Raw genomic sequence first — 13,988 nt, 5'->3', positions numbered from 1 at the left:
TGTCAGTGCATCAATGCACAAGGGTCCTGGGAAAAATGGTGGCTTCTTACGAAGCGATTCCATTCGGCAGATTCCACGCAAGAACTTTTCAGTGGGATCTGCTGGACAAATGGTCCGGATCGCATCTTCAGATGCATCAGCGGATAACCCTGTCTCCAAGGACAAGGGTGTCTCTCCTGTGGTGGTTGCAGAGTGCTCATCTTCTAGAGGGCCGCAGATTCGGCATTCAGGACTGGGTCCTGGTGACCACGGATGCCAGCCTGAGAGGCTGGGGAGCAGTCACACAGGGAAGAAATTTCCAGGGCTTGTGGTCAAGCCTGGAGACATCACTTCACATAAATATCCTGGAGCTAAGAGCCATCTACAATGCTCTGAGCCTAGCAAGACCTCTGCTTCAAGGTCAGCCGGTGCTGATCCAGTCGGACAACATCACGGCAGTCGCCCACGTAAACAGACAGGGCGGCACAAGAAGCAGGAGGGCAATGACAGAAGTTGCAAGGATTCTTCGCTGGGCAGAAAATCATGTGATAGCACTGTCAGCAGTGTTCATTCCGGGTGTGGACAACTGGGAAGCAGACTTCCTCAGCAGACACGACCTCCACCCGGGGGAGTGGGGACTTCACCCAGAAGTCTTCCACATGATTGTGAACCGTTGGGAAAAACCAAAGGTGGACATGATGGCGTCCCGCCTCAACAAAAAACTAGACAGATATTGCGCCAGGTCAAGGGACCCTCAGGCAATAGCTGTGGACGCTCTGGTAACACCATGGGTGTACCAGTCAGTGTATGTGTTCCCTCCTCTGCCTCTCATACCCAAGGTACTGAGGATCATAAGAAGGAGAGGAGTAAGGACTATACTCGTGGCTCCGGATTGGCCAAGAAGGACTTGGTACCCGGAACTTCAAGAGATGCTCACAGAGGACCCGTGGCCTCTACCTCTAAGAAAGGACCTGCTCCAGCAGGGACCCTGTCTCTTCCAAGACTTACCGCGGCTGCGTTTGACGGCATGGCGGTTGAACGCCGGATCCTGGAGGAAAAAGGCATTCCGGATGAAGTCATCCCTACCCTGATCAAAGCCAGGAAGGATGTAACCGTACAACATTATCACCGTATTTGGCGTAAATATGTTGCGTGGTGCGAGGCCAGGAAGGCCCCTACAGAGGAATTTCAACTGGGTCGTTTCCTGCATTTCCTACAAACAGGACTGTCTATGGGCCTAAAATTAGGGTCCATTAAGGTTCAGATTTCGGCCCTGTCGATTTTCTTCCAAAAAGAACTGGCTTCAGTTCCTGAAGTACAGACGTTTGTCAAGGGGGTACTGCATATACAACCTCCTTTTGTGCCTCCAGTGGCACCTTGGGATCTAAATGTAGTTTTGGGATTCCTAAAATCACATTGGTTTGAACCACTTTCCACTGTGGACTTAAAATATCTCACATGGAAGGTGGTAATGCTGTTAGCCCTGGCTTCAGCCAGGCGTGTCTCAGAATTGGCGGCTTTATCCTATAAAAGCCCTTACCTAATTTTTCATACGGACAGGGCAGAATTGAGGACTCGTCCTCAATTTCTCCCTAAGGTGGTTTCAGCATTTCACTTGAACCAGCCTATTGTGGTGCCTGCGGCTACTAGGGACTTGGAGGACTCCAAGTTGCTGGACGTAGTCAGGGCCCTGAAAATATATTTTTCCAGGACGGCTGGAGTCAGAAAATCTGACTCGCTATTTATCCTGTATGCACCCAACAAGCTGGGTGCTCCTGCTTCTAAGCAGACTATTGCTCGCTGGATTTGTAGTACAATTCAGCTTGCACATTCTGTGGCAGGCCTGCCACAGCCAAAATCTGTAAATGCCCATTCCACAAGGAAGGTGGGCTCATCTTGGGCGGCTGCCCGAGGGGTCTCGGCTTTACAACTTTGCCGAGCAGCTACTTGGTCAGGGGCAAACACGTTTGCTAAATTCTACAAATTTGATACCCTGGCTGAGGAGGACCTGGAGTTCTCTCATTCGGTGCTGCAGAGTCATCCGCACTCTCCCGCCCGTTTGGGAGCTTTGGTATAATCCCCATGGTCCTTACGGAGTCCCCAGCATCCACTTAGGACGTTAGAGAAAATAAGAATTTACTTACCGATAATTCTATTTCTCATAGTCCGTAGTGGATGCTGGGCGCCCATCCCAAGTGCGGATTGTCTGCAATACTTGTACATAGTTATTGTTACAAAAATCGGGTTATTATTGTTGTGAGCCATCTTTTCAGAGGCTCCTCTGTTATCATGCTGTTAACTGGGTTCAGATCACAGGTTGTACGGTGTGATTGGTGTGGCTGGTATGAGTCTTACCCGGGATTCAATAGCCTTCCTTATTGTGTACGCTCGTCCGGGCATAGTATCCTAACTGAGGCTTGGAGGAGGGTCATAGGGGGAGGAGCCAGTGCACACCAGGTAGTCCTAAAGCTTTTACTTTTGTGCCCAGTCTCCTGCGGAGCCGCTATTCCCCATGGTCCTTACGGAGTCCCCAGCATCCACTACGGACTATGAGAAATAGAATTATCGGTAAGTAAATTCTTATTATTGTCCTGCTAGAATTAACATTTACCAGTAATAGTCTTTCTATGAGTAGTACATTTGTTTGTGGACATTTCATCCAATACAATATTCTAATCATTTGTGCCAAGCACCCAAACTCCTTAAAATGAGTGATGGTCCGATCAATCAATGCAGTGCTGTAGTTAGCTGGTGACTCCCTCTCTTACTAGCAGTGTGTCAGCATCCTGTGCGGATGAGTCAGTCATATATTCCTGATAAACTAGCTGTTTTCTCTCCATTGTTTTTTGTAGCTACTGTATTCTGTTACTCTAGTAAGAAGGGAAGGGGCTTATTATACACTATAACTAAAAGTTTTGTGATCTCTAAGGGTCCTAAGGTCTTTTAGCGGGCACAGATAAGCCTTCCTGGGCACTGTAGTTCTGTGCACCTCTAGAAGGATTTGGAAGTGCAGAGGATTAATTATAAATAAAACCTAGTAATATTAATAGACACACTTATCATCTGGTTGGATCTAATTAAATCCCAGTGGTCGGGATCCCGACGGTTGTAATCCCAACAGTGGAATCCCAATGCTTAGAATGTAGATGGCTTCTGGGTAAGTATTTTAACCCTTCCACTATCCCTAACCCATCCCTCCTGCAGCCTAACCCTAACCATCCCGTCCCACTGCCTAACCCTAACCGCCCACCCCAGCCTAACCCTACCCCCCCCCCCCCATGCCCCCACACCCTAATCCTAACCCTCCCCCCTAGTGCCTAATCCTAACCCAGACTCACCTCGGGGATCCATCAGCAATCTCCGTGTCGGGATTTTGACCACTGAGATCCTGCTCCTATCATCATTCGATATCACAGTAATGCCTTTTTTTTGTCTTTAATATTAGGTTAGTATTTTCTAATCAATTTTAGATAAATAGAATGTGGCATTGTATACTGTATCCTCTACAAGAGTCTTACACAGCACTTCTGTCTTCAGTTAGACTTTCTCCCTCCGTATAATTTACATGCAATGTTAGCTCCATATGCACCTATTTTGTATGGTATTTTTTACTGTCGACCCCATGAAAACAACCAGTTTTGGAGGATTGTTGTAATATTTACTAATTGCGTCAATTTACCAACGGGGCGACCTCCAGTTTTAGTTCACAAAAATAGTTACCATAGCTTTCTATGGTAACATGCAATTTTTAGCAATTGTGCATGCGTAAAAGTCTGCTTATGCACATTTCCGCAAGTATGGAGCATATTTAATTGGTCCCGCTGCCGCCGTTTCTCTGTGTCATAATTCAGGGGTTAACAAATGAAAATTCACTGATTCCGGGTAACTGTGGAATCAATGGGTTTTTCCTGCACATTATCCCTGATGGTGCCTATTTCAGCTTCTGAAGCGGGGATTAAAGTGCCAGTTAATACCCTCTAACTTAATCATCCTGGTTCGGTAATTAGCCACAGGATAAACCCTGCAGCAAATTGATATGCCACTATGAGTGACTCAGAATTATCTAATACCCTCATCTCACATGCTATGGAAGGAACATGTATTGCCCTTAACACGATCCCACGTCAGGGATTGTCTTACAGTGGTTTTAGGTAAACCAGGAGAAAACATATTTATGAAGAATAGAGAAAAGTATCTAACTCTTAAACTTTCTGACAGCAGATGACAGCTCCCAGCTATATACTGCAATGCAAACACATAGGATGCATCATTTATCTCACTTTGCAGGAATGTTCTGTTCCATAAATCATTTCAGTGTCTGCACCAAACCCTGCTTTTGCATTGATAATTACTATTGCTTGTGCTACTGTCAGGTTATTATTTTAGCATGATTGGTAGTTAGGACACAGGGCCTGATAAATGCTTGTAAGTAAAGCAAAAAAGCAAGTAACAGGGCAATACCGTGTTGCACTGCAAGTGGGTCAGATATAACATTTGCAGAGAGATTTAGATTTGGGTGGGATGAGTTAAAACTCTAAATTGTGTAAAAATACAGCTGTCTAACGTGTGGGCCAAATGCAAAAGCAGCCACTATTCACCCTGCACAGAAACCATGGCAACATGGTTTGTTCCAGACACATAGGGCCTAATTCAGACCTGATCTCTAGGGTGCATTATTTGCATCCCTGCGATCAGGTAGTCCCCGCCTACAGGGGGAGGGGGAATTCGCTGTGTAGGTGTGCGATCGCATGTGCAGGAGAGCTGCACAAACATAAGTTTTTGCAGTCTCTGCACAGCCCAGGACTTACTCAGCCGCTGCGATGATCGGGGCCGGAGCTGACGTCAGAAACCCTCCCTCCAAACGCCTGGATCCTCCTGCGTTTTTTCCGGACACTCCTCTAAAACGGTCAGTTGCCACCCACAAAAGGCCTCTTCCTGTCAGTCGTCAGTCATCTTGCGATCACTCGTGCGATCGTTTTGTTCGCACCAAACGCACAGCAGCGATCGGGTTTGAATTACCCCCATAGTTACTTGCTTTTTTTGCTTTACTTACAAACATGAATCGGGCCCACATTTCCCAACATTTTAAATGCCCACAGCTGATGTCCCTCCTACATGAGGCCACTTTCATATTATTATTTTTTTCCAGGCTCACTTTAATTTCCAATTCCAAAAAATTGTGGGGACCAGTACAAATTAGACTTACAGACTTCACCACCTCTTGACAACCCCCTTCCCCCTTGCCCACTGTTGCTCATCCAACCCTACCTTACCCCACCCACCCATAATGGCTGGTGTGCACAGAAGTTTAGCATGGAGCATCGGAACCCAGGGAAGGCACATGCTATGATGCACTGCCTCACAGTACTGAATAGTGACATTTGTCCCTTAGAGCCAAGAGGCCATCCAATCTCCCTACATGTCTCTTACAATAAAAATAAGTGTTAAAAACGTGAAGATTTTGAAAAAAAACTCTTTAAAAAAGTTAAAAAAAATTCAGGTACTGCAGTAAAATAAGTTTTGTTGTGATACTTGTTAAAAAAAGTTAAACACAGTTGTACCTCTGTTCATTCATGCCACTTCTGATTGACTCAAAGTATGGACAAAAGTGTCACTTTAATACACTGATTGCCTATTTGAATTTAAGATACTGTATGAGGCTCTGGTTTGATGGTTATTTCAGACTGGAAAGAGACCTACACAGAGCCATATCAGAACTCTTTAGCATCCTGGCCAGGCCAAGCAGGGCTCCACAAACCACCCTTCCCACCACCTCACCCCTTCACTATGTCACTTCTTTAAAACATCACCCCTTTCCCTGTGGCACAACTAAGTACAACATTAACATCCCCCTCCATCCACACCACCCGTCTCTCTGGTGCCACTACATGCTGTGTGTGCATTAGCCAGAGACAGGAATGAATGCTAGGAGTAATGGGAAACTGTGACGCCCTTTCAGCCTACACCCTTGACACTGGTAGTAGTCACACCAACCTCAGTACATACCCGGACCAAGACACAAGTTAGTGGTCAATTAAAAGGCCAGTAAACTTTACATACTACCATTTACCCCCACCCCATGCACACACACTGGCAAAAGTAGTATTCTCAAACAAATGTCTAAAAACAGCAATAGCATATGAATATTTAAGATGCAAGACACAGTGTGTAAACTTGTTATAGGAGGATGTACAAGTGGGATGTTCAGGGGGAAGTGGTGACACAATTCAGGATGTTATTCTATTTCCCTGGGGGTATACCAGACGTTATGGGAGAGTAATCAAGTAGGGTTATATATGACAAGATATTGTCCCCTATTTTCACCTTTTGTGGCTGATGATAAGCAGGCTGCAGAAATTGCAGTAGCTCTATAGAATCAAAGCCTTGCCAACCATGAAAGCTCATCTCAGATATACAGTATTCAGCACTGATAAGCTGCCGAAACTTTGATGTACACATCTGTAGGTACTATTTTCTTAAGGCCCCCATCTACTAAGGAGTTTTATCTCAGCAATGAGTTGGATCCATTTTTCCGGCAATCTGGCTGGGAGCTTCCCAGGAGCCCTGTAATTGCGATTTGCTACTTGAGTGTATTTTTTTACATGTGATTTATCTCATGCAATCTAACGTTATTAAACCTATCTCTGTGTGATTGAGATAAATATAGCGTGCAGCACGTGTGATCTGCGATTAGGATGGGAGACACGCGGGAGCGCTCCTTGCATCGCAATCGCACAAAAAGAACATGCAATGTGACACTTTCCATGCAGTCCGTCTCAGCAATTCGTCTCAATGGCATAAAAACAGCCCATATCGCACTAGTGGACGGGGGCCTTTAGTCTTTCTCGTCTCTGGAACTTTTTAAAAGCTAAATTACGCCTGCAATAAACAGTAATGTGCTGAAATCTGTGGGTCATTAACCTTTGATTTTCTTGCATTTTATTTATCATCTAAAGGCTAAAAGAAGGGAAGAAATTCTAGCATTGCTGAAAAAACAAAGAGAGGATCGCATTAAGGTAGATATAACAGCGTTACATAAATAATACATAACTTGCATTTCATTCTATATTACACCAAATATTGTATACAGTGCAAAAAATACACAATCAATATATATTTGCCTGTAAGGTGTCCGGTGATGTGATTGCGTACTGGCTCTGTGTTAGGTTTAATAATGTGGGTGGATGATATTTAACAAGGTAATGCAGAGGCACTCATTATAGATTGGTACCGCAGTATGGCAGTGTAAGACACTGTACATCAAACTGCCAGCGCTACTACAGCTACTGCCAGTGATTTATGAAACCATTGCACCGCCGTTCTCAGCCTGCCATCCTGATCCTTATTGATCTCTTTTTAAATTGTTTATTAATAATACATTGTAGGTTCTCCCATTGCAGAACTGCTGCAGCTGTAATTACTGCTTGAGCTTTCATCTGCCAGATTAGTTTTCTGTTGATCAATGTTTACTGTTTGTAAACATAATCTAAGAACAGCGTGGAAATAATTATTCCTCTTTTGGCTGTGTGGGCAGACTGGCTCATGCAGAAGAAGCACTTAGGCTGGTGAGTGTCTCACCTGTACCCTGGCACACTAGATGGCTAGCTGTAATGTAACAAGTTTGAGATTGAAAAAGAAAACTCTTATTATACCAAACGAAACATAAAAAGATGATAAATCCAGTAGTTATCCCTGTTCACATCATCTGCTAGGATAACTTATTGCCTGTTAGAACAAATGTCCAGTTAAAATATTGTGGATAGTAGATGCAGGTGGACAGTGCAGGGGCTGGGCGATTACGCCATCAGGAGGACGGGATGCGTTAGGGTGACCTGAGTCTCTGCGTGGACTTAGAGAGTCTGATGTTCTGAGAGCGTATGCAAGTATGCAGAAAATCATAGTTGTCTACTCTCCCTGAATTTCAGGAGACTTCTGAATTTGGGGGAGTTCTCCTTGCTTCCGGGAGAGTACACAATCCTGCCTCATTATGGGGCATGGGTGTAATGATGTAATTTGCGGTGAGTGGTAACATGGCCTCGAGAAACAGTGCCACAAATTACAATGTCACGTCGCAGAGGGCTGTTCACAGTGACATGATTCATAGCGCCACCCCCCTCCTACCTGGACCTCCAATAACAAAAAGCTCTATTAAACCTAAATAATTGAATACCCCCCATTGTTACTTGCTTTAGGGTGATTTAATACCATTTTCTCCTACGTCCTAGAGGATGCTGGGGTTCCAAAAGGACCATGGGGTATAGACGGGATCCGCAGGAGACATGGGCACACTATAAGACTTTGAATGGGTGTGAACTGGCTCCTCCCTCTATGCCCCTCCTCCAGACTTCAGTTAGAAAACTGTGCCCAGAGAGACGGACATTTCGAGGAAAGATTTTATTGTTTAAATACGGTGAGTGTCATACCAGCTCACACCTCGAACATGCCGCAGAACGTGGCATTCAATAGAACACCAGCTGACGGCATGGAAAAACCATACAGCAAAATGCTGACCGAAAACGTAACACAACTTGTGTGTATCATGACCGATAATCACATATCGTATGTCATGGCACGAATAACCGCAGCAACAGACTTGACTGCAAAGAAACACCACATGAGTGTAACGACAACCAACAGCTGCAGATACAGTACGCACTGGGACGGGCGACCAGCATCCTCTACGGACTAAGAGAAAAGGATTTACCGGTAGGTATTAAAATACTATTTTATCCTACGTCCTAGAGGATGCTGGGGTTCCAAAAGGACCATGGGGTTTATACCAAAGCTCCAGACCGGGCGGGAGAGTGCAGACAACTCTGCAGCACCGATTGAGCAAACCTGAGGTCCTCATCAGCAAGGGTATCAAACTTGTAGAACTTAGGAAAAGTGTTTGAACCCGACCAACTAGCCGCTCTGCAAAGTTGAACCACCGAGACTCCATGGGCATCCGCCCAAGAAGAGCCCACCTTCCTGGTAGAATGGGCCTTCACCGACTTCGGAGACTGAACACACACTAGGGGAGCTCTCCTGAGTTTCTCTGAAAAGACTTTGTTAGGTTTCTTATTTTCAGGGAGACCTGCTGGCTACAGGCTCCCTGCATCGTGGGAGTGAGGTGAGAGAAGCAGACCTACTTCTTCTGAGTTCAAGGGCTCTGCTTCTTAGGCTACTGGACACCATTAGCTCCAGAGGATCTGATCACTTGGTTCGCCTAGCTGCTCGTTCCCGGAGCCGCGCCGTCACTCCCCTCACAAAGCCAGAAGAAAGAAGCCGGGTGAGTATTAGAAGAACAGAAGACTTCAGTGACGGCCCCATGGCTTATGGATGGACGCTGAACAAGGCAACATGCAGTGGTGAATCCATCTTGTATCTTTGATTTTAAAACAAATGTATCAGCGGTGATTATACCGCCATCTTTGGTACGCTTACATTTTTAGACCTGTTTTATGATGTGTCAATAAATTGTCATCTTTTAATGCACTATTGGCGCCCCCCATTATTCTATCTTCTCTAGATATATATATATATATGTGTGTGTATATATATATATATATATATATATATGAGATGTGTATATATAGGTATATGTGTATTTAAATGTGTACAGTTATATTACAATTTATTATGAATGCTGAAGTAAAGTTATTCTTTCTCATGTGCTGGTCGCTCTGTTGATGAAGCTCTAGGTCAGCCATGACAAGATGGTCTCGAATCCTCAAGAGGAGTCCGAGTGGTTATTCTTCTCCCGCCATGGATGGAATAAAGTGAATGTCTACCCCTGGTTTACACGGGGCCCTGTCACCAAGGATCGTATACAGGAAGCTAAGTTATAATATTAATTATATGCTTTGATGATATTTGCATTACATGCGCATGGGGGTGTACTTGTATTCAAAGATGGTCTGTTACCTTGTTATCTGATATAATTACCCTGGGGAGAAATGGGATATTCCTTGGGTCCTAGAACATTGCAGCATGCTGCCGTGCAACTACAAAAGGTATGCACTGACTCTGAGAAATACTGGAGCATCTTCTCTATGAAGGGATAATCTGGTTTGGGGATTGCTTGGTTAAGTGGATCTCGGCAGATACCACTGGTATGTCTACCGTCCTGAGCTATGTTCCGTCACAACGGTTGGTGATGCATTTTTTGTGGGATGCAGTCATTTTGACCGGTCGGAAACCGTTTTGTTTTCCCCTTCTTTGCAGGAAGGTGAAAAGGTAATAGGTCTGCGGACTTTTCAAGTTCGCAGAGCAAGATATCGTCCTATGTTTCTACCAAGTCCACCGTAGTTCGCTGGGTCTATCTTGCCGGAGCCCACACCGGTGGGAACGCGTCTACTCCTCAGTCAGTCCTGGAATGGACTTGACACAGTGAGTTAGGAATACAGTCCGTAGGGGGACATACTCGAGTTTCCAGATGATTCCCCTCGCTGTTTTTTAAAATCGATCTTACCGATTCTCCTATGGACGGGGAGGTAGTAGGCGACGCCATACAAGGCTTGGTTCCTGCTGTCCCTGTCATAAAAAAAAAAGAGAGAAAGGGAATAAGCTGTTATTCAGACTTTTTCGTGCTTCTGAGACTGGACAGCTCGGTCAGACCAATCCCAAAAAGATTTCTTCTTAAGAAGTTGAACTACAACTTGGAATCTCTCAGGGCAGGGATTTCCGACCTGTAAAAGAAGAAAGAGGTTTTAAGTGCGGTGTCATCCGCATTAAACTTATCTATTTTTGCTATTGAGGATTGTCATTGCCATTTCACTAGAGTGATGGTGGTGTGATGGTTTTCTTCTATAGTAAGAGCCATTATTTTTCTATACTGGGACGCTCTCCTGACTGCGGCGAGGTCAAGAAACAAATGGTACAATTCTGTTAGGCGCCGCGGTCCGGGACGTCCTCCCGGCCCGGCGCCTAGCAACTAGGGACGCCGAGCGCACTTAGCCGCCGGGTCCCTAGCAACGCTGGGACGCCGTGCGCGCTGAGCCGCCGGCTCCCTAGCAACGCTAGGACGCCGGGCGCGCCGAGCCGCCGGGACCCTAGCAACGGGGATGCCACGGGCGGACCGCGTTCCCCGTTGCAGGGTGGGTTAATCACTATGCACACATGTTTCTGGTCGTGCAGCAGGGCAGCTGCACGACATTGGTGGTAATCAGGCTCTGACTCTGGGGAATTCCCTGTTAAATGCCTTCTCAGTGTCTCACACAGACGCCGGTGATAGCTTCCTGCATGCTGCTCATGTTTGGTTTAGATCTGTTCCTGGTCTGCTGTGTCCGGTCGTTCCAGTCTTCAGAGTTCCTGAGTCTTGGTGTTTGTCATCTCATCCCAAGGAATTCTCCCGGTCCTCATTTACCTGTGACACTCTATTGAGGATCTCGCTTGGTTTCGTGAGTGACGGCTCTGCCGTGTACTGCGGCCTAGGCCGCTTAATATTGTTTGCTGGTTTTGGAGCATTTGCGGAGGTATCCGCTTCCACAGTCCTCTCCGGTACTCGGCGGTGCCGTGTAGGAGAGTGGACAAGTGGAGTATTTTGGTTGTCCTTTTCCCTGGCGGAAATCCGCACATACTTTAGTTTTAGGTTTGTTAGTAGCCCCTGGCCTTGTTGTTTAGTTAGAAGGCCCCTTGTTATCTCCCTGTCTCGGTTCACTCTTTGTCTCCCATTAAGACCTGAGGGGGCATCGAAGTTGGGCAGACGTAATCCGCCCTTCAAACGCTGCTGCCATGGGCTCAAGAAACCATAGTCTCGCAAGAGTGTACTGACAGCACGGGCGAGACAACGGAGATAGGGTGCCAGGGGCTAATCCCATTCCTTTCCCCTTTCCTAGTATTACGTTCCGGTATTCAGGTCTCTTCACATAAGATCACCCCAGACCTGAGTACTAGAATCATAACATTATCACCGGCCCAAAAACTTTAAAAAAAAAAAAAAAAAGGGATTTTGAATTTTTTCCCATTCTGTTTTGGTGAGAATAAAATCCGGCTTCATGAATCCGGCAGGGTTAGGACCAAATCCCGGTCAGCTTTTTGCTAATCAAGTTCAAGAACTAACTCAGATGGTTCAGGACCTTTCTCTTCGGGTGAGATCGCAGGAAGATCTTTTGCGAGCCTCCCCGAGTGTGGTCCCGGAACCAAAGATGCATTTACCCGACCGTTTTTCGGGTAACCGAAAAGATTTTTTTAATTTTAAAGAAGCTTGTAAGCTATATTTTCGTTTAAGGCCTCGTTCCTCTGGTACTGAATCTCAGCGGGTTGGGATTATTATGTCATTGCTCCAGGGGGATCCACAGACCTGGGCGTTTGGGTTAAAAACTGAAGATCCTGCTTTGTTATCGGTAGACGCCTTTTTTAAATCATTAGGTCTGTTGTATGATGACCCAGATAGAGAGGCGTCAGCTGAGAGTCACCTACGTGCTCTTAAACAAGGGAAAAATCCAGCATAGGTGTATTGTACCGAATTTTGCCGTTGGTCGAACGACTGTGGCTGGAATGACCCGGCCCTGCGCAGTCAGTTTCGCCTCGGTTTATCTGAACTTATTAAAGACAGTCTCCTTCAGTACCCCGCTCCTGAGACTCTCGATAAACTCATGGAGCTCGCTATTAAAATAGATCGTCCTCTCCGAGAGCGGAGGGCTGAAAGAGGAACAACTTTTAGGCCTAGTCCTTGTGTTTATACCTGTCCAGAGGACGCCGAGGAGCCCATGCAAATGGGTCTCTCCCGGCTGTCCCCAGAGGAAAGAACCAGAAGATTAAGTTCTGGTCTCTGTTTGTACTGTGGTGGTAAGGGACACATTGCTCGCAACTGCCCGAACAAGTCGGGAAACGCTCTGACCAAGTGAATTGTGAGGGGGTTCACTTAGGTCTGCAGCTTATCTCCTCAAACGATTCTCTCCTAGTTCCTGTTAAGATTTCCTTTGGCAGCCTCAGTTCATTGGTGTCGGCCTTGGCTTGCCTTTCATAATCCCACCATTGATTGGCGGTCCGGGGAGATTTCCCAATGGGGTCCTTTTTGTGTTAAGGAATGTATTTCCCATCCAGTCCGGGTTGCTGCAGTAGTCCCAGAACTTATTCCTGTGGAATATCAGGATTTTGCCGATGTGTTCTCTAAAGGCAATGCGGACATTCTGCCTCCCCATCGGTCCTACGACTGTGCAATAAAGTTAGTTCCAGGTGCCACTTTGCCTAAGGGGAGATTATATGCCCTGTCCGGGCCAGAAACCACGGCCATGAATAATTATATTCAGGAAAGCCTTAAGAAATGTTTTATTAGACCTTCTAAATCTCCATTGAGTGCAGGATTTTTCTTTGTTGAGAAAAAAGATGGGTCGCTTAGACCATGTATTGATTTTAGGGCCTTGAATAAAATCTCTGTGAAAAACACCTATCCTTTGCCCTTAATTTCAGTGCTTTTTGATCAGTTACGCTCCGCCGTGATCTTTTCGAAAATTGATCTTAGGGGAGCTTACAACCTCATCCGAATAAAATCTGGGGATGAGTGGAAGACGGCTTTCAGCACTCAGTCGGGTCACTATGAATACCTGGTGATGCCGTTCGGCCTGTCAAATGCTCCGGCGGTTTTTCAAGACCTCATTAACGATGTTCTCCGTGACTTCCTTGGGAAGTTCGTGGTCGTTTATCTAGACGACATTTTGATATACTCTGAGTCTATGGAACAACATGTTACCCAGGTGCGTCTGGTTCTTCAAAAGTTACGAGAGAATCATTTATATGCTAAGCTTGAGAAGTGTGATTTTCACATCACAGAGGTGTCTTTCTTGGGGTATATTATTTCTCCCCAGGGATTTTTCATGGAACCGAAAAAGCTCCAGGCCATCCTTAATTGGGCGCAACCCACAAATTTAAAAGCAATTCAGCGCTTTTTAGGGTTTGCTAATTATTATAGGCGGTTCATTCATACTTTTTCTGACCTAGTCGCTCCCATAGTAGCTTTGACTAAGAAAGGAGCGGATCCCTCCAATTGGTCGCATGAAGCTGAGTTAGCCTTCCGGGCCTTGAAA

The 13,988-nt window shown here is 45.8% G+C and overlaps 1 protein-coding gene across 1 annotated transcript in view; it reads left to right on the top strand.

Moving 5' to 3' along the window:
* HOATZ (HOATZ cilia and flagella associated protein) overlaps positions 1 to 13,988 on the top strand; it is a 168,512-nt gene that overhangs the window by 116,415 nt on the left and 38,109 nt on the right. The window contains exon 4 of the mRNA XM_063941903.1: positions 6,936 to 6,995. Within this exon, the coding sequence (XP_063797973.1) occupies positions 6,936 to 6,995 (60 nt within the window). The remainder of the gene's footprint in view (positions 1 to 6,935; positions 6,996 to 13,988) is intronic.

Source organism: Pseudophryne corroboree, chromosome 10, assembly GCF_028390025.1.
Source record: "Pseudophryne corroboree isolate aPseCor3 chromosome 10, aPseCor3.hap2, whole genome shotgun sequence".
Lineage (NCBI taxonomy): Eukaryota > Metazoa > Chordata > Amphibia > Anura > Myobatrachidae > Pseudophryne > Pseudophryne corroboree.
This window is presented reverse-complemented; position numbering and strand designations above follow the sequence as displayed.